At 41.3% G+C, this 17,325-nt stretch overlaps 1 protein-coding gene across 1 annotated transcript in view; it reads right to left on the bottom strand.

Moving 5' to 3' along the window:
- Positions 1-17,325, bottom strand: part of col4a5 (collagen, type IV, alpha 5 (Alport syndrome)) — a 57,204-nt gene that overhangs the window by 1,026 nt on the left and 38,853 nt on the right. The window contains exons 20-47 of the mRNA XM_028474430.1: positions 16,998-17,285; positions 16,837-16,926; positions 16,609-16,679; positions 16,324-16,515; positions 16,085-16,253; positions 15,880-15,972; positions 15,676-15,780; positions 15,480-15,577; positions 15,231-15,381; positions 14,993-15,106; positions 14,751-14,918; positions 14,183-14,272; positions 13,867-14,013; positions 11,308-11,406; positions 11,138-11,227; positions 10,907-11,046; positions 10,678-10,804; positions 10,262-10,441; positions 10,126-10,176; positions 9,666-9,851; positions 3,422-3,555; positions 3,270-3,342; positions 3,099-3,170; positions 2,871-2,999; positions 1,670-1,768; positions 1,367-1,579; positions 1,091-1,268; positions 892-1,006 (exon numbers count right to left, since the gene is read on the bottom strand). Of these exons, the coding sequence (XP_028330231.1) occupies positions 892-1,006; positions 1,091-1,268; positions 1,367-1,579; positions 1,670-1,768; positions 2,871-2,999; positions 3,099-3,170; positions 3,270-3,342; positions 3,422-3,555; positions 9,666-9,851; positions 10,126-10,176; positions 10,262-10,441; positions 10,678-10,804; positions 10,907-11,046; positions 11,138-11,227; positions 11,308-11,406; positions 13,867-14,013; positions 14,183-14,272; positions 14,751-14,918; positions 14,993-15,106; positions 15,231-15,381; positions 15,480-15,577; positions 15,676-15,780; positions 15,880-15,972; positions 16,085-16,253; positions 16,324-16,515; positions 16,609-16,679; positions 16,837-16,926; positions 16,998-17,285 (3,662 nt within the window). The remainder of the gene's footprint in view (positions 1-891; positions 1,007-1,090; positions 1,269-1,366; positions 1,580-1,669; positions 1,769-2,870; positions 3,000-3,098; positions 3,171-3,269; positions 3,343-3,421; positions 3,556-9,665; positions 9,852-10,125; positions 10,177-10,261; positions 10,442-10,677; positions 10,805-10,906; positions 11,047-11,137; positions 11,228-11,307; positions 11,407-13,866; positions 14,014-14,182; positions 14,273-14,750; positions 14,919-14,992; positions 15,107-15,230; positions 15,382-15,479; positions 15,578-15,675; positions 15,781-15,879; positions 15,973-16,084; positions 16,254-16,323; positions 16,516-16,608; positions 16,680-16,836; positions 16,927-16,997; positions 17,286-17,325) is intronic.

Here is a 17,325-nt window from a genome sequence, read left to right as displayed (position 1 = left end):
TTTCGGCCAAAACACTTTTTTCAATGAAAAAAGCCAACCCAAACAGGATGTTTTGATGACGCAAGCGGGAAGCACACCCACTTGTCTGGAAACGGGCCAATCTCAATTTATACAATGGCAAAGTTTAGGGCGACCGTGGCTTAGGTAGTAGAGGGGTCGTCTTCTGATAGAGAGGTTGGGAGGTTCGATCCCAGTCTATACCTGTCTATGTGTCGAAGTGTCCTTGGGCAAGACACTGAACCCTAAGTTGCTCCCAGTGGTCGACCAGCGCCTTGCATGGCAGCTCTGTCCCTTTGGTGTGTGAGTGTGAATGGGTAAATGAGCTGATATGTAAAGCACTTTGGAACTACTTCAGTGTAGGAATAATGTGCTATAAAAATCAAGTCCATTTACCATTTTATTTCTGGTGAGGTTAATACACATTTATAGGCATACATTCAATGGAACTAATAATATGTATAATTTCTTTCGGTGTTTCGGTTTTGGCTAAGAATTTTTATTTCGGTGCATCCCTAGATAAGAAAGTTTTTGAGATTCGGTTTGTTTCATCGAGTCATTTGATTTAAAACCGGATTGTGTACTAACACCAAAGTCTGTGACAAAACCACTAAATTTACCCACTCAAGCGGAACCATTTCATGACAAATCAGCCAAATTAGCCAAATTAATGAGGAGGCGACGTCTCTCTACAACGGATGAAGATGATGCTCCAATCGCATCGTTGAAAACGACTGGAGCTAGCCTGATAACCATTCAATTTAAGCACTCAAGAAGAACCGTCTCAAAGTTAGGCTTTGAGGACATTTTTCAACCATAACACACTTAAACACGGAACACGTCAACTCAGTGTGGTCCAAAGAGAGTGGAATGGGTTTCTGAACAATGTCCTACCATCATGAAGGAGTAGCCTATCCACAGAGCCTCCCAGTTTGCAGGACAAGTAGGAATCTGGATGGTCTGGCTGTGGACTGCAATGACCATGGCCGGTGTTTCACACACTGAGCATCTAGTCGGGTACACAAAGGTTCCTATTTAACACGATTTTACATTGTGAGGCCATCGTCTTTTTTCAGAATCACTCCGGGCCTACCTGCTGATGAAAGGCTTGATGCTCTCCCCAGTGATGGGGGCCATGGACATGGGCATGGGCTCAGGCGTGGACAACCAGTAAGAGTAGTCATTGCGTGAGGCGAAGTTGCAGACATTGTTGATGTTGCAGAACATGAACGGCATGGTGCTAAATCTCCGCAGGCAGCTACCGGCAGTGCCTGGAGAAGGGGGACGTCATGTTGTTACATGATTTTGATGAAAAGTCTTATTTTGAGTTGATGTTCATGAAGAATAAGTGTATCTAAATCCTTCTTACCCAGGTCCTGTCCATGTGCCCTCTCATTGCCCTGCACATACAGCAGAGAGTAGCCATCATAGATGAGGCTGGTTCTGTCGGGACAGCTGGGTACTTCCTCACTCTGGCTGTGACGGGTGATCAAGAAGCCGTGAGCAGCGGAGACAGATCCTGGAAGTCCAGGAGGACCTTGTGGACCATCTGAGCCAGGAGGACCAGAGAAGCCACGCTGACCTAGGAAAAGACAGACATATTTCATCCAGACAACTTGTACTTTCTGGATTTTTACCATTACCACAGGATTACAGTTTCCTATTTACTCACCAGGCTGACCGGCAGGACCAGGGTCTCCTTTCCTGCCAGGTGAACCACTGAAGCCAGTAGGACCTTCAGGACCAGGATCTCCAGGGTTACCAGGCTGACCTAAGAACCAGAATGTATCACAGTGTAAAAAAGGTCTCCACCAGTTCTACACATGGAGATGTCTTAGGGTAGTCTGGGGTGGACAAGGTACAGTACAAGGTTTTCTTGGGGTGCATCTGAATAGTCCCTCCTATCTCCTTTCCAATCCACTTTTCCTTCACCCCCAGAAGTGTTTAAGTGGCGGCCATGATGAGGACAATTCCAATTTTCTAAAAGATAAGGAAAGTAGGCTTAATCCTTCCTTGATAACCTCCTTTAGCCTAGGAAACATTGCATATTTTACCAAAGGGGATCAGATAATGCTGACCCACAATTCCTTGCGGCAACAACATTTAAAGGGACCCGCTCATCTGAGTCTTCACGGAAACTCACGAAGACTAAAAACTGAGGCCTCTGTCATTCAAGAAAAATGGATGAGACATTTTTACCCACGTTATGTGTTATTCAACACATCTAATTCACCTAGGAATGCTTTGTGCAGTTGTACATTCGTATGCCTACGTTATGTAGGTCTATATCTTGCATAAATATAACAATTTCATAAAATCCTACTTATTTTGGATTAATGTTGATTTCTGAGTGGAAGGTGAGTGTGAGTAAGTAAGTGATGTGTTTTTCGTTTCACTCATGTTCCCCGTAGCCTCGTAGCTTCTTTTCCTTTGATTTACATTCAAACTTAGTCCATTTTCGGAAATTTGTAGATTTTCACCACGGCAGAAGAAACTTACTGTAACCTTCACCGCCGTCTGATTATTACGTCACCTCGTGGAAGTGCGTCTGATTGTCAAACCAACGTGATGACCTTTCCCTAACTCCTTTAGGAAGTCTCCTAACACCTTTCCTTAACCCTGTGATGTCATCTACATGGTTAAGGAAAAGTGAATAGGAAAGGAGATAGGGGGGACTATTCAGATGGAGCCTTGGTCTTTCTTTATGTGTAATAACTTGAAATTTTCTTAGTAACAAGTTATAAATTGTGCTTGTTGGTTGTGATTTTTCATTTTCTTCAGCTGGAGACGTAATGTTCAATATTCTCAGTGTTTGGGATTGTTCTGGTTCTGTCTATCAAAATCGTACTTTCTTGTGAAGTCAGTCCATTTACCTGGAAGTCCATCACGTCCAGAGGAACCAGGAAGTCCCCGAGAACCAAGTGGACCCGGAGGACCAGGAGGTCCCCTCTCACCCTTTACCACGATAGGAGCAGGGGGTACACCAGGATCACCGGGAAAGCCTGATAAGAGGAAGGGAACCAATTTAATTTTTGACATCATATACTTTGTTAAATTCCTCATTTCCAAAAGAGGACTTTGAGAGAAGATATGCCTCCCACCTCGATCGCCAACCTGTCCAGGGTCTCCTTGAGGGCCACTGCGACCAGGAAGTCCTGAGTCTCCCTTTGATCCTGATAAAGGTTTTAATAAAAAGAAATTACTTCAACTGATCTCAGACAATGAAGGAACTATTCTAGTTTGAAATAATGGTGCTTGAGTTCTTAACAAACCAGGAAATCCAGGAACACCAGGAAGACCGATGTCTCCTTTCAAACCTGGGGCACCACCAACGCCAGGAGGACCCTGATTGGAGGAGGGAGCAAAGAGTGAGCTCTGATCTGATGGGAGACTTAATTTCAACCTGTCAAGAAGTTTTCAATACCGGGAATCCTGGTGCACCATTTTCTCCTTTCTGTCCATTAAATCCAGGCAGGCCGGGAGCGCCTGGAATACCTTTCTCACCCCTAACACCGCCGCTGCCTGGGGGTCCACGAGGCCCCTGTGGACCAGCCGGACCTTAAATGTGTGCACAGAGATAAAGTGTTAGTGAAATACACTAGTTGTCAAAGGAAGTACATTTTTTTATTTAACTTTTCTTTTTTTGATTCTTTCATTTTAATATCAAAAAGTCAAGAATAACCAGGGTTGGGGTCAAATACAATTACATGTTCAATTACAAGTCAATTATCATTACGGTGACTGGCATTATTTCCAATTGCAATTAAAATTACAATTATTATTTTTCCCCTGAAAGTCAATTCCAATTACGTTCTCAATTACTGAAGTTCAAATACAATTAATCACACTTACTGTGCGTGAACTAAATAATCCTCCAAATTTTAAATGTTTTTCCTGAAAAAAGCAGGTTCTGGCCCACGTCAGCGTTAACATTGGCATCAGTTAGCATTAGCATTAGAATTAGCATTAGCACTGACCTAGCATTAGCACTAACCTAGCATTAGCTAAACATTAACCTAGCAATAGCTGAAAATTAGCAATAAGGTTGATAAAGGTTGAAATAGTTTGAGATGCATCCTCACTAATTATGCCATAATTGTAATTTATTATCAATTACACGATTACAATTACAATTGACCCCAACCATGAGAATAACCAATGTAAGCCAAAATTGCACCGTCAAACAAAATACAGACTAGTACATAGGCTAATTATGTTTAATAAACAAGTAAAAGAAACTGTTCAGGTATGATGACCCTGTAAAGTTAATTAACAATGCGCAAAACGCTTGTACGAAGTATTATGTTTTATGTAGCGTGTCCTTTAGATGTCAGAGTGACCTGTGGAGTAAAGACAGTTTCAAAGCACATCATCGTCTTCTAATACGGTACGTACCACAAACAAAATTATTCCAAGTGTACAAAATGGTAAATACATGTGAATATGAACAGAAAAATAACTGATGCACAATTCAAAAAAAACAATTTTGATGAAAGTCGAGTTGAAAGAGAGCTGAACATAAGATTCAGTACAACTGCCTTGGTGAGTCTAACCTGCAGGACCTATGGTTCCCAGAATTCCCAGGTAAAGCAGAGTCGAGGTTGGTACCATTGGATACAAAAAAGAAGAGCAGGTTTAGATAGAAATAAGCATCAATGTGAAAACAAACAACGTTAATCAGAGAGAAGTTGGTCTTTCTTGAGCTGGGAGAAAGCTAAAAGTTATTAGGGTTATTAGGGGGTTCTCAACCATGGGGTCGCGAGACAATGGGAGCAGGGTCGCCAGATGCCTTCAACAAACTGAGAAGATTTATTTAACAATTTAAGCCCATTTTTGCTTATTTTTACCCTTTTTCTGCAACAACACCAAACCTGCCATATTTTAACCTATATTCATCCCTTGATCTTGCCATATTTTTTGCTCCTTTTAATGTCTTTTTGCTACATTACTCCCATTTCTGCCACTTTTACATCAAATTTCAATACCTTTTCCACTTTCAGCACCTATAAACGCTTTCCACCCCTTTTCCACCTAATGTCACATATGTTGACCCATTATTGCCACTTTTAACCTCTTTTCACCATATTTCATGCTTATTTTTGCCAATTTAACCATATTCACGTTTTGTCATACCCATTATTTGCCATTTTAAGCTAATTGTTCCAATATTGACAGTTGGAACCCTTTTTACCACTTTTTGGCCACACTAATTTGCAACTTTTAACTAATTTCTGTGGTTTTTAAAATCCCATTTCACCACTTTTTCCACCATTTTTTATTTATTTTTTTGTAAATTTTAAACCTATTTTATTTCAGATTAAAACAAGGATTTACATATGCAGTCCATTTTAACTGTTAAACTCAAAATTCTTACAACATGGTTAAATTTTACTCAATAAAAATATTTCCCTGAATTAGATAAAAAAAATTCACAAAATCTAGGAAATTTTAAGTAAAGATCCTGTTGGGACTGATATCTGTCACTTATTGCTTGATATTGTGGGTTTCTCAAACATTTTTGTATTCAATGTATACGTACAAGGGCAAACTAGGGCACAATAATGTTGAAATTAGGTGTTTTAACGCATAAAATCTGTGGCCCACTTGAGATCAAACTGTTCCGTATTTAACACCTGTTTTAAATGGAAAAATTTTCCTGGTTTGTTGAAATTTTGCAGCTGTTTAGATTTTAATTTGTGGTAAAATGACACAGACAAGACTTTAAAAATATGAATACATCATTTTTGGTTCCTGTTTCCCAGCTTTGAGTCCAAATGTATCTGGTTTAACTGTACGTATGTATATACTGTATATATGTATTTTAAAGTATGAGTACACCCCCAGGTTTTTGCTGGCCTGCCACTAGGGGGGAATTCAAAAAAATGCCTTGATTATGGGCGTGGCTCCTAGAGTAGTTAGGACACGCCCAGTCACAGCAGCCCCGCCCCCCACAGCGCTGCACATTCTGTAACTAAAAGTTAAATTGAAATACTTAAACTAAAATGTGAAAAGTGGAACTAGGATCAATAAACTACAAATATATACTTAATCATATACTGTATGTATTTAGCAGAAGAAATTTGTTTTAGGACGTACTTACACTTTAAAGTTGATGTTGTTTTATGTCTCCGAGCTAATGGCTTCCTGCTCATTGTTAACAGTGAAGTTGACAAATTTACCAATAGCAACTCTGAAGTTGATTTGCAGGCGAAAATACCTACATTTGGTTTATCTAAATAAATCTTTAGTGAGTTCAGCAACTTTCTGGCACTTTTTGTGTTTTGTCATTTTCTATTAATTCTACAGCAGCTAATTAGGGTGAAACTATAATCCTGTGAAGGACAAAGCACTGTAAGATACAGACACAACATAAACAATGTGAATGAGACCCCCAACTACACAAACCCATACTAGGTGATCATTTTAGTTACATTTCGTGAGTTAGTTGAGTGTTTTTCCTGCAATATCTGAACACATTTTTAACATTAGCCACATGCTAATCATAGGCGGAGTTTGAGATTCTTGCCAGGGGGGAGGGGGATAAAAAATAGAATTAAAAACATACCGTCTCGCGGCAACCATAATGTGTGAAACATATACAGTAATGCAAAAATGATTAACATAATTGATAATATTGTTATTATTATTATTATTATACATCAATTTTATATAACGCTTTTCTGGGTACTCAAAGTCACTTTACAATGAATGGAGCAGTGTTGGGGTTCGGTGCCTTGCTCAAGGGCATCTCGGCAGTGCTCAAGAAGTGCCCAGGGACCTTTCCAGCTACCAGAACTACTTCAGTTTTTTTGGTCCGCACCAGGACTTGAAACCGGCGACCCTCCGGTTCCCAATCCATGGCCCTATGGACTGAGCCACTGCCGCCCATGTTGACGATAAAAATTTGCGTTGACACATCGTTAAATGTTGTAAATTCATGCTAAAATCAGGCCGGCAGCCAAGCAACAGAAGAAGAACCAACCTAAAGTCTCAAAACATTTGGGACCATTTTACTGAAAATTTATACAAAAAAAAAATACATTACACAATCGACAATAAATTAATTAAATATATATATTGTACAGTCACTGTGTTTTAGTTTTTTGTTTTTGTAGTGTTTCGAATGAATTTGGGAAAACTGTACTGAGACCACCCCGCAAACTCCGCATATGATGCTAAATAATCCAAACTGTGCTAAAGTGGAAATTTTCAAAAGTCAGGTGTGTGTGATTGCAGTAATAGGGGCTTACTTGTTAATCGGTGTATTACACTAACAGCAGTGTGCATGAAGAAATAAACAAGAAGACAGATGTTAGGAATAAGTCAGAATATGCTGAGATTTCAGAGTAAATTGATCCCCCGCTCGATCAGAAAGTGACAAGAAAATGAAGAGAGTGCTGAGACGTGCAGAAGAAGTCCGGACGCAGTCGATCTGACCTGAGGGGCCTGTGGTCGCCATGTTGAAGAAGCAGGGCCGTAACCGCAATGGGGCGGGGCCATGTCACCAGGAACAGGAAGTAAGATGTCACAGCATAAATGTGTCTCTTTGACACTCAGAACACCTTACAGAACACCTTCTATAATAACCTGACACAGTGCTGGTGTAAAAATAACATCTTTTTTTTTTTGCTTTAGTTTGTAAACTTTAAACAAGGAATGGGCAACACTATCACAGCGGGGGCCACAAAACTGTGACTGTATCTGATCCGAGGGCCACATGATCAATATTCATGTCAGCATTTGGAATAATTACTAATCTGAGCATTACCACAAGCGGAAAAAGGGTGTTTTATTTTCTTTTTTGTCTTTGTGGTTTTGATGTTTTGTCAGTTTTTAGTCATTTTGTGCGTTTTTGGAGTCATTGTGTGTTTTTGTTATTTTTTGTGTCATATTTTCTGAAATGTTTGTTGTCATTTTGTGCCCTTTTGGGGTCACTTTCTGTATTTTTGTTATTGTTTTCTGTATTTTCATGTCATTTTGTTAACAGTTTTTGTGTCTTTGGAGTTTTTTGTTTTATGAGTCATTTTGTGCATTTTTGGAGTCATTGTGTTTTTGTAGTTATTTTCTGTTCTTGTAATTTGTGTATTTTCTGTCAGCATTGACAATAATGAGCAATTTTGATCATAAATAAAGGGATTAACAGTGTTTGTGTGGTTTTGTTGTTGCTTAGGGCTTATTTTCAGTGCATTTTTTTCGTGTTTTTGTTGTCATATTTTTGGAGTCATTTTGTGTAATATTCTGTGATTTTGCATGTTTTTGTTGTTCATCATGTTTTTGAGCAATTTTGTGTATTTTTCTTGTTGTTTTATACATGTTTTATGAGTCATTTTGAATATTTTTCTGTCATTCAGTATTTTTGTTGTTTTGTTATGAATAATTTTGTGTGGTTTTGTTTTTCTTTTGTGTATTTTTCTGTAAGTTGGCAGGAGTTTTTTTTGGAGTATTTTCATTGTTGTTTTGTTTGTTTTCAGGGTCATTTTGTGACCGCTGTTGGCCTCCGGATCAACTACGCGTAAAAATCATAGCTTGAAAGCTAAAACCTGTTTCTGTAAATTCATGCTTTGTGAAAGCATGAAAGATTTCATCAAGAGTAATGACAATTGTCACACAAGCACTGTGCAAGTTTTTTTTTGGTGAGTTTGTGTCCATGCAGATGACACACTGGTGTGATAAAACAAAGGAAGAGCAAAGTCAAACACAAACCTAGAATACTCTGCTCTTTTATTGCAAAGCCACAAACACCTAACTTCTTTTTTTTTTTTTTTTACCCCCAAAGAGGAAATAAAAACACTTTGGAACCCAATTTGGTTAAATTTTAACCAAATTTCTAACCAGAAATTTGCAACTGACCAAATTTGCAACCCAATTTGGTCAGTTGCTGTTTCATGCACTCAGATTTAGTCAACATGCAAAACTGAAAAGTAATCTTTGAGTCTGAGAGTATTCTGAATTTGTCTTAAGCTCTGCTATTCTTACACTGGCTGTTCTTTTAACAAACTGGACAGACAGTAATTACAAAGTTCACAAACAAAGGTATAAAATGCATTTCATAGCTGTGGAGAGATGGAATGGTTACAACTTCACCCATGATGTGTTCATGTGACGGGGGAAGGGGGGTGTGGAGACACGAGGATGGATGGATTTCACACAAAAAAAATATTGACACAACAAAAGTGGCATTAACCCATGCTCTTATTGGATACACGTTTGAACAACTAGTGATTTGTGCCTGAGGAGGATGACGAGAGTACCCCAACATTTCCTGGTGAGAAGAGGAGTAGGTGTTGCTGACAGTGACTGGACAAGTGCGATGGTGCTCAAAACATGTCTGTGGTACTCAAACTGGTGGTGATGATTGGTGCAACAAAGGTCCCATGCAAATCAACTGACGTCAAGAAAAAAAGCAGTGGTTTTCAACAAAGGTTCTGCTGTTTGCTGACTGTTTTTAACCATCAAAAGGCTGAAACTGATTTGTTTTAAACTCAAATTTCAAAGGCTTCTCTGCAAGCTTTTAAGTGCAAAAACCTGTCCTGTTCAAAATTTGAAGCAATGACAAGGTGGCAGATCTCTTTGGTTGCTGGTTTACATTCTTAGTAAGAAATGTTCCTTATGAGAAAACCAGGCAGCAATTTGTAGCAGAAGAAGAAAACGCTCTACAAGTTCATTACCTGCTCTTCCAGGTGGTCCGGGAGGTCCTTGGAGTCCTTTCGGACCAAGTAGGGCCTGACCGGGAGGCCCAGGAGGGCCAAGGTTACCTGGAGTACCAGGGGATCCAGGGAAACCAGGGTCTCCTTTAGAGCCGGGGAAACCAGGAGTACCCGGTTGACCGGGAAAACCAGGATCTCCTTTAGAACCTGAGAGAGAAGCAACAACCACTACAATAGAGTTTCTGACTTACAGATATTTGAGATGCAAAAAATCCATAAAAATGATGACTACAGCCTCCATAATTCCTGGCTTTTCTCATGTTACAGAAGCAGTATTAGCATTAGCCAACTCTACATGTCAAGTGGGCAAAAGCCAACAAATTCTTGGATTGCAGACATACTGTAACTCCAAATGTTTTTTAGGTAAATGATTATGTGTACAGGCATGTATTTTCAATATGTATAGTGAGTGCTGACGTACCTGGCAACCCTGGAAGCCCAGCAGGACCTGGACCACCATAACCAGGAAGTCCTGCAATAAAAATAAAACATGTAAACAAACCAAAGATGGACAAGAGTAGTTGGGCGGCATTATTGTGAGGTAGTTTCAATTCTACCTGGCTCTCCTTTGACTCCAGCCGGTCCTGGAATCCCATCCCGGCCTGGCTGACCTTTACCACCAGGCAAACCAGGTGCTCCAGGTCGGCCAGCCTCTCCTGGTCGACCAGGGGCCCCTGTGAGTCCTGGACCACCAGGTCCGCCGTCGAGACCTTTGGGTCCGGGGATACCAGGGGAACCTGACATAGAAAAGGTTAAGATTATGAGTCCTTTAAAGGTAGTAGATGGTAGGAATCCGCTTACAAATAACTGCTTACAAAAACAGGAAGCTACCATAAAGCTCACTCTCCAATGTTACTGGGTTTTCTCCTTTAAATAACAACATTTGGTCTTTGCAACGTTTTTTCAGAAGATATAAAGTTTCAAGAATGAACAGTATGTTTTTTTTAAAAGATATTTTCACTTTGATAAGTACCTTGGAATCCTGGAAGTCCAGGGTCCCCTTTGGCACCTGGTCCTCCTGGTAAACCTGGAAGACCAGGCGCTCCTGGTGTTCCTTTTAATCCTGGGCTTCCTGAGAATCCAGGCTGGCCTGGCTCTCCCTACAAAAGATGTACCAACATTAAACACAACCAGATTGTGTGTAACAAAGATTGTTTGTTATAGTCAGATTTTGTGTAATAGAGTGGATTCTTTGGTTGCACCTTGAGTCCAGAGGGTCCAGGTGGTCCAACTCCAGCAGAACCTGGTTCCCCTTTGGCACCGGGAAAGCCTGGTCCTCCTGGTTGTCCTGGAGACCCTGGCCTACCAGACGAACCTGGCAGACCCTTCTGTCCCGATGGCCCTTTGTATCGTAAACATAATTAGCGTTATACTATTTGCTCCATTGCATTGGCCCCTAAGAAACAAAGAATCCTAAGGACAAAATGACTCACCAGGGAATCCCATTTCTCCCATGGTTCCTTTTGGTCCTGGACTACCAGGACCACCTGGACTTCCGGGAATGCCGGGGTCTCCCTTTGGACCTACATAAAACACATGCAACCAGTTCAAGATCAAACATATTTTCTTCTTTTCCAGGTTTGACCTAGGGTTCAACGCCTACCTGATGGTCCGGGACCTCCAGGGCGCCCATCTGCTCCGGGCAGTCCAGGATCTCCTGGAAGGCCACTGATACCTTTCTGACCTGAAAAACCTGGTGCACCTGTAAAACACAAACACACACTCAAAATAAGCAATAGATATTACAGTTTTTCTCTATTGTTTACACAAAAAAAAGTGGTACTTGAGACACAATGACCACAACATGTAACTCGTGCACCGACCTCCTGAACCAATTCTGTTAAACTACAAGCACAATTCCTGCTTTACACTCAAATTGCAATTCTAAAACACATTTTTTTCACAAGACTACACACAATTCTCTGCATTTGGCACAATTTTCATGACGTAAATCTCTTGTTTTCACAAGGAACACACTACCATTCAAATTCTAAAGTTAAGTTGTCCTACTATGCACACTGACTCATCACATGGGTAAACACCTGTCACACAGGTTTACAATTAGCAATCAGAGCTTTAGCATAAAAAGGGCAACAGGTGAGCTCTGTTTTGGAGCAATGGATGCCAACATTGGAAACAGAGGGAGAGCCTGAGCCAGAGGAGTGAGAGTAAGAGGAGGACGGGGAGGACGAGAACGAGGACAAGGAGTTCCAAGGACTGTAATCTCTGATGAGATCTGAGCCACCATGTGATCAACCATGGTCTAACAATGAGGGAGGCTGGGCAAAGAGTACAGCCAAATTTGAGCAGGTACACTGTAGCATCCATTATCCGGACCTTCTGAAATGAGAATACGTAAGAAATCTACTCTCAATAGAAAATTGCAGTACTGCATATCAATACAGTACTCAATGAGTACACTAGTACAGAAATGCCTGTGGACTGTTCTATAAAAATGAATTATGTTTCAAGTATTTGGGAAATGTATTCCTACAGAGTATTTACAGTATTTTACTATTTGTTTGGCAGAACTGAAAGATTACCAACACAAGGTGGTCGGGAACGTCTTCTATCTCCTGAACAGGAAACTGAAATAATCAACATGGTCCTAGAAAATAACGCCATAACATTAAGGCAAATACAAAGAAAAAAATTGGAAAACAATGACATATTTCAAAATATTGATAGGGTAAGCTTATCAACACTGGACCAGAAATAATCTGAGGATGAAGCAGGTCTACAGGGTGCCATTTGAACGCAATTCAGAGAGAGTCAAAGAATTGCGATATAACTATGTGCAAGTGAGTCCTATACAATCCCACAATTGATGCATACTCGCAACACTGTATAAATTACTGTATACATTTTTCAATATTGTAATCACAATGACTGTGTTTTACAATAGTGACCACTCCCATGTCTATTTCTGATTTTGTCATGTGTGTTTCAGAGAGTCCTTGAGCTAGAGGTGGCTGCAGTGGAGCACCAGTTCATCTTCATTGATGAGGTTGGATTCAACCTCACAAAAAGATGAAGGAGGGGAAGGAATATGATCGGGCAGCGTGCTATTGTTGAAGTCCCTGGCCAGCGCGGAGGGAACATCACAATGTGTGCAGCGATTACGCACCACGGTGTCATGCATCACCATGGTACCCTTGGTCCCTACAACACTGCCCATCTGATCACATTCCTGGTCACGCTACACAACACACTCATTCCACCAGACCAGATAGATGGCCCAGAGTAGCTCAGGTACGTTGTAATTTGGGACAACGTAAGTTTCCACCGGGCTGCTCTGGTTCGTAACTGGTTCATTGCCCACCACGTTTTTTAGTTGTTTATCTCCCTCCATATTCCCCATTCCTAAATACTATTTTTTTCTGCCTGGAGATGAAAAGTGTATGACCGAAATCCACAAACGCGTATACCCCTTCTCCAAGCTATGGAAGACGCATGTAGAGATATAGCAGTTGATGCTTTTCATGGCTGGATTTGCCATGCTAGGCCAGGGAAAACATTGCTTGTGATGTGGATGAGGTGCTGTGGCCAGACCGAAACAGAAGACAGGATGCAGCATAGTTTTTTTTTTTTTTTTTTTTTTTTTTTTTTTTACAGTAACTGTGTACAGTAAATTCTTTTGTTTTGTATGTAGACCACTGTATAGTATGTGGAACCTTGTGTTGGTTGGGATGTATTCTGTGTACATTGTTTTTGTGGGAGAAATACAATATATTTATTACCGTGTATTTGTGTGTTCTGAGTATAAAAACAATATTCTCAAATATCTTACAATACAACACACTTATGTATATACTGTCTGTAGTAAGTGTAACACTGAACAAAAAGGCCTAAGTCATTATGATGAATGAAGAAGTGTGTTTTACATTGAGCACGTCAGTGTTCAACTGGTTCTCATAAATGTCTATTGATATGATGGTTTGTGTGTATCATTTGAAAACAAAATACCATTTTGAGAAGAAATAACATTGTTTTGAATGTGAAGTTTAATTTTGCAGGAGAACTGAGAGGTTTTGCCCTTTGTGTGTGTGTTTTTGGATTTGTGTGTAGAGTTCTGAGAATATGAGGCAAGCTTTCAGAAAATGTGTGTAAACAATCGAGAAAAACTGTAAATAAAAAACAGCTTCTAGGAGGCATTTCATACCTGGAAGTCCAGGCTCTCCTTTAGTTCCCTTCATAACTTCTGATATCACACTGGGACCAGGAGGTCCTGGTACACCAGGGTCTCCTCTTTCACCTTTACCACCTGGTCCACCAGGTCCACCATCTCTACCAGAGTATCCAGGTTCACCTGTGTGAAATCACATAAGGTTCCTTTGGTGATTTGTAATACATTAATGACTAATGCAAAATGGTAGTATCCCATCAGAGCAAACCGAGACCATCATCTAATTTTTCCTATTTGTTATATATTAACCCAATGACAACATGTTTCTGCAAAAAACGAAACATGTGAATACCTTTAGGACCTGGACCACCGGGTCCTCCTGGGCCTCCGGGTCCTCCGGGTGGTCCTGGAGGGCCCATTGAACCTGGGTCACCTTTCTGGCCTGCAGGCAAACATCAAGGTTAGAGAAAGATGACAATATCACAAACATTTTGATCAATGTACAAGATAACTATGGGTTTCATATAAATGAAAGTGAATCTTAATCAGCTACTTATTTTGCCATTTAAACAATAGACAACGAATAGCTTAGCTAGTTACAAGTTAACCACTAAAACAAATGTATTACCAAACTGGACATAACTTTACTAGCCTGCATGGGTGTTGGTTTATTACTCATTGTACCGCACAAAGCATTTTAAAGATGCTCAGTGAAAATTGTAACTTTTAACATTTACTTGCTAGTTGTGGTAATATTATGCCAGCTCACCACTATGTGTTTTCAAAAATCAATAAAAAAACTATAAAATGTGTAAAAAACAGGAAAAGGCCAAATGCCACTTTGTACTTCACATAGTCATAACCTTTTTAAATACATGAAATATTGCTCGATCGCCCAGTTGATGCTATTATTGGCTTACCTGACACGCCAGGTACGCCATCACGCCCAGGTCCTCCCGGGGGTCCAGGTATTCCAATTGATCCAGGGGAGCCCGGAAAACCAGGACTTCCTCTGTCTCCCGGCAGTCCAGGGATGTCGAGACCAGGGGTACCAGGGTCTCCTTTCTCTCCATTTCCTCCAGGGAATCCTGTAAAGATATTAACATTATGTTTTAGTTCAATGCGTGTTCTGCAGTATAATTTTAACAAAAAAAAAGGTTACCTGGTGCTCCCATCAGGCCTGGAGGTCCAATGGGGCCTGGGGGTCCAAGTGAGCCTTGTATGGTAGATCCTGGTGGGCCACGAGCTCCAGGTATACCAGGAAAACCAGGCTCACCTGAAGAGAAAGAAAAGATACCACAGATATAACATCAAAACTTAAAAAAAAAACATTGATCTTGGTACTCGGGACACACGTGATTGTTGTTTATTGCACTGTAGGCAAATATTGTGCACAGTACCTTTAGCTCCCGGACCTCCATCAAATCCACCTCGTCCAGGGGAACCAGGGTTGCCAGGGAAACCAGGATCTCCCTTTTGTCCCGGGAAGCCTTTTGAGCCAGGTACTCCTGGTAAACCTGGAGGACCAGGAAGTCCAAAACCGGGCTCACCCTGAAAAACAGAAGTAGAAGTTAGGTAATGTAAGGGTATTATAAACAAGACAACTTTATTTTTTTTTAAATTAGGAGACCAACAAATAGTTTACCCACCTTAGTTCCGGGTATTCCTGGCTGGCCAGGAAGCCCATCAACACCAGGTCTGCCTGATCCTCCAGAAGATCCTGGTTGGCCAGAGATACCTGGAAAACCTAGAAAAGAAGTGTAAAGAAGAGGAAGTTGTAAAATAATGAAATACAAAAACCAGTGTTCAGGTATGAAAGTAAAGATGGGACATTAGACTGTCTACCTTTAGTTCCAGGAGGTCCTGGGAGGCCAATGCCTGGGAGACCAGGGTCACCTTTAGCTCCTGGTAAACCAGGGAATCCAGGCTGTCCGGGCTGACCTGGAGAACCTAGATTCAAAAGAAAACCATAAAAATTACAGGTTGCAATAAAACATTTAATTGTTGCTCTTCTTCAATTACTTTGTTCCAAAATGGAAAAATACATACCAGGTGACCCAGGTAGTCCAGGCTCACCATCCCGTCCACTGGGTCCAGGTAAACCTTTCTCTGCTACCGTGAGGCCTGGCTCACCTTTAGCACCTGAACAATGGAGGACACAGAAGAATGTAAATGCGAACTATACAAACACAAATGCGGTGAAACAAATGGATTCACAACAACATTCAGAAACAACCATTTGAAATCCACCTACCAGGTGCACCTGGACTCCCAGGTCTACCTGAGACACCCTGAACACCTTTTTCTCCAGAAGGCCCTTGAGGTCCAAAGCCGGGAGGACCAGGGGGACCCCTGTCACCTGGAATACCAGAAGAACCTGGCTCACCAGGTACACCTCGTTCACCTTTTACCAGTAGGGATCCCTTTAGGATACAAATGACCTTGTTAGTTTTAGCAACATAATAATGGGTGGAATGATGGAAACCTGCTTACAGGTGTGCCTTTGGGCCCTGGAGCTCCTGGCTGTCCGTCTCGACCTGGGCGACCATCCAGACCAGGAAGACCAGGTGGTCCTGGGAAGCCAGTGTCACCCTTCTCTCCTCTCACACCACTGACAGTGATGGCATCACCTGGGTCTCCCTTCTCTCCAGGGAATCCTGGAGGACCTTGAGGACCAGATGAACCCTAAAAAACATTATAATGTAATTTTAACTAAAAGAACTATATATTGTAGATTCTACCACAAAACTAGAGAATATTACATTGTAATGGACTCACCGGGGAGCCTGAAGAACCAGGTGATCCTGGGTACCCTCTGTCACCCTTGGGCCCTTGGCCACCAGGATTTCCTGACAAAGAAACCAGAAAAGGATTATACAAACACATACATAAATAAGGTGCAGATGTATTGGCACACTATCTTATGAAAGGCTGTGATTACCAGTCTTTCTCCCAATGCAACAGTTTCAAATTTAAAAGTGATGTCAGTTTTGTTCTTTGTTTTACCAGGGAATCCGGGCTGTCCTGGCGGTCCAGGAGATCCAGGTACAGCACTGGTGCCTCCAAAGCAATTCACACAAGTGTCACCTTTTTCACCTAAAGCAGAATAGGCTCATGAAGGACAGCCTTTAAAGAGCAACACAACCACTATTGTTCCAATCCCTTACCCTTCTGTCCAGTCTCTCCTGGGTATCCTCTGTCTCCCTGAATTCCAGGTCGCCCAGGGTCTCCAGGGACACAGTTTTGTCCTGTAGTGGAAAATCCGGGTGGCCCAGGGGGTCCTTGTAGACCAGGGGAACCAGTAGATCCTGAACGACCTGGGGGGCCCGGTAAGGAAATACCTGGAGGGCCAATGTCTCCTTTCTGGCCTCTTTCTCCTGGAAAACCTGGAGATCCGGTCCCGCCACCACCACCAAAAGCTGGAAGTCCTGGTGGGCCAGGGGGTCCATTAAAACCTGAAGAAGAAAGGATAACCACATTTCATGAAAATTTACC

This window comes from Gouania willdenowi, chromosome 18, assembly GCF_900634775.1.
Source record: "Gouania willdenowi chromosome 18, fGouWil2.1, whole genome shotgun sequence".
Classification (NCBI taxonomy): domain Eukaryota; kingdom Metazoa; phylum Chordata; class Actinopteri; order Blenniiformes; family Gobiesocidae; genus Gouania; species Gouania willdenowi.
This window is presented reverse-complemented; position numbering and strand designations above follow the sequence as displayed.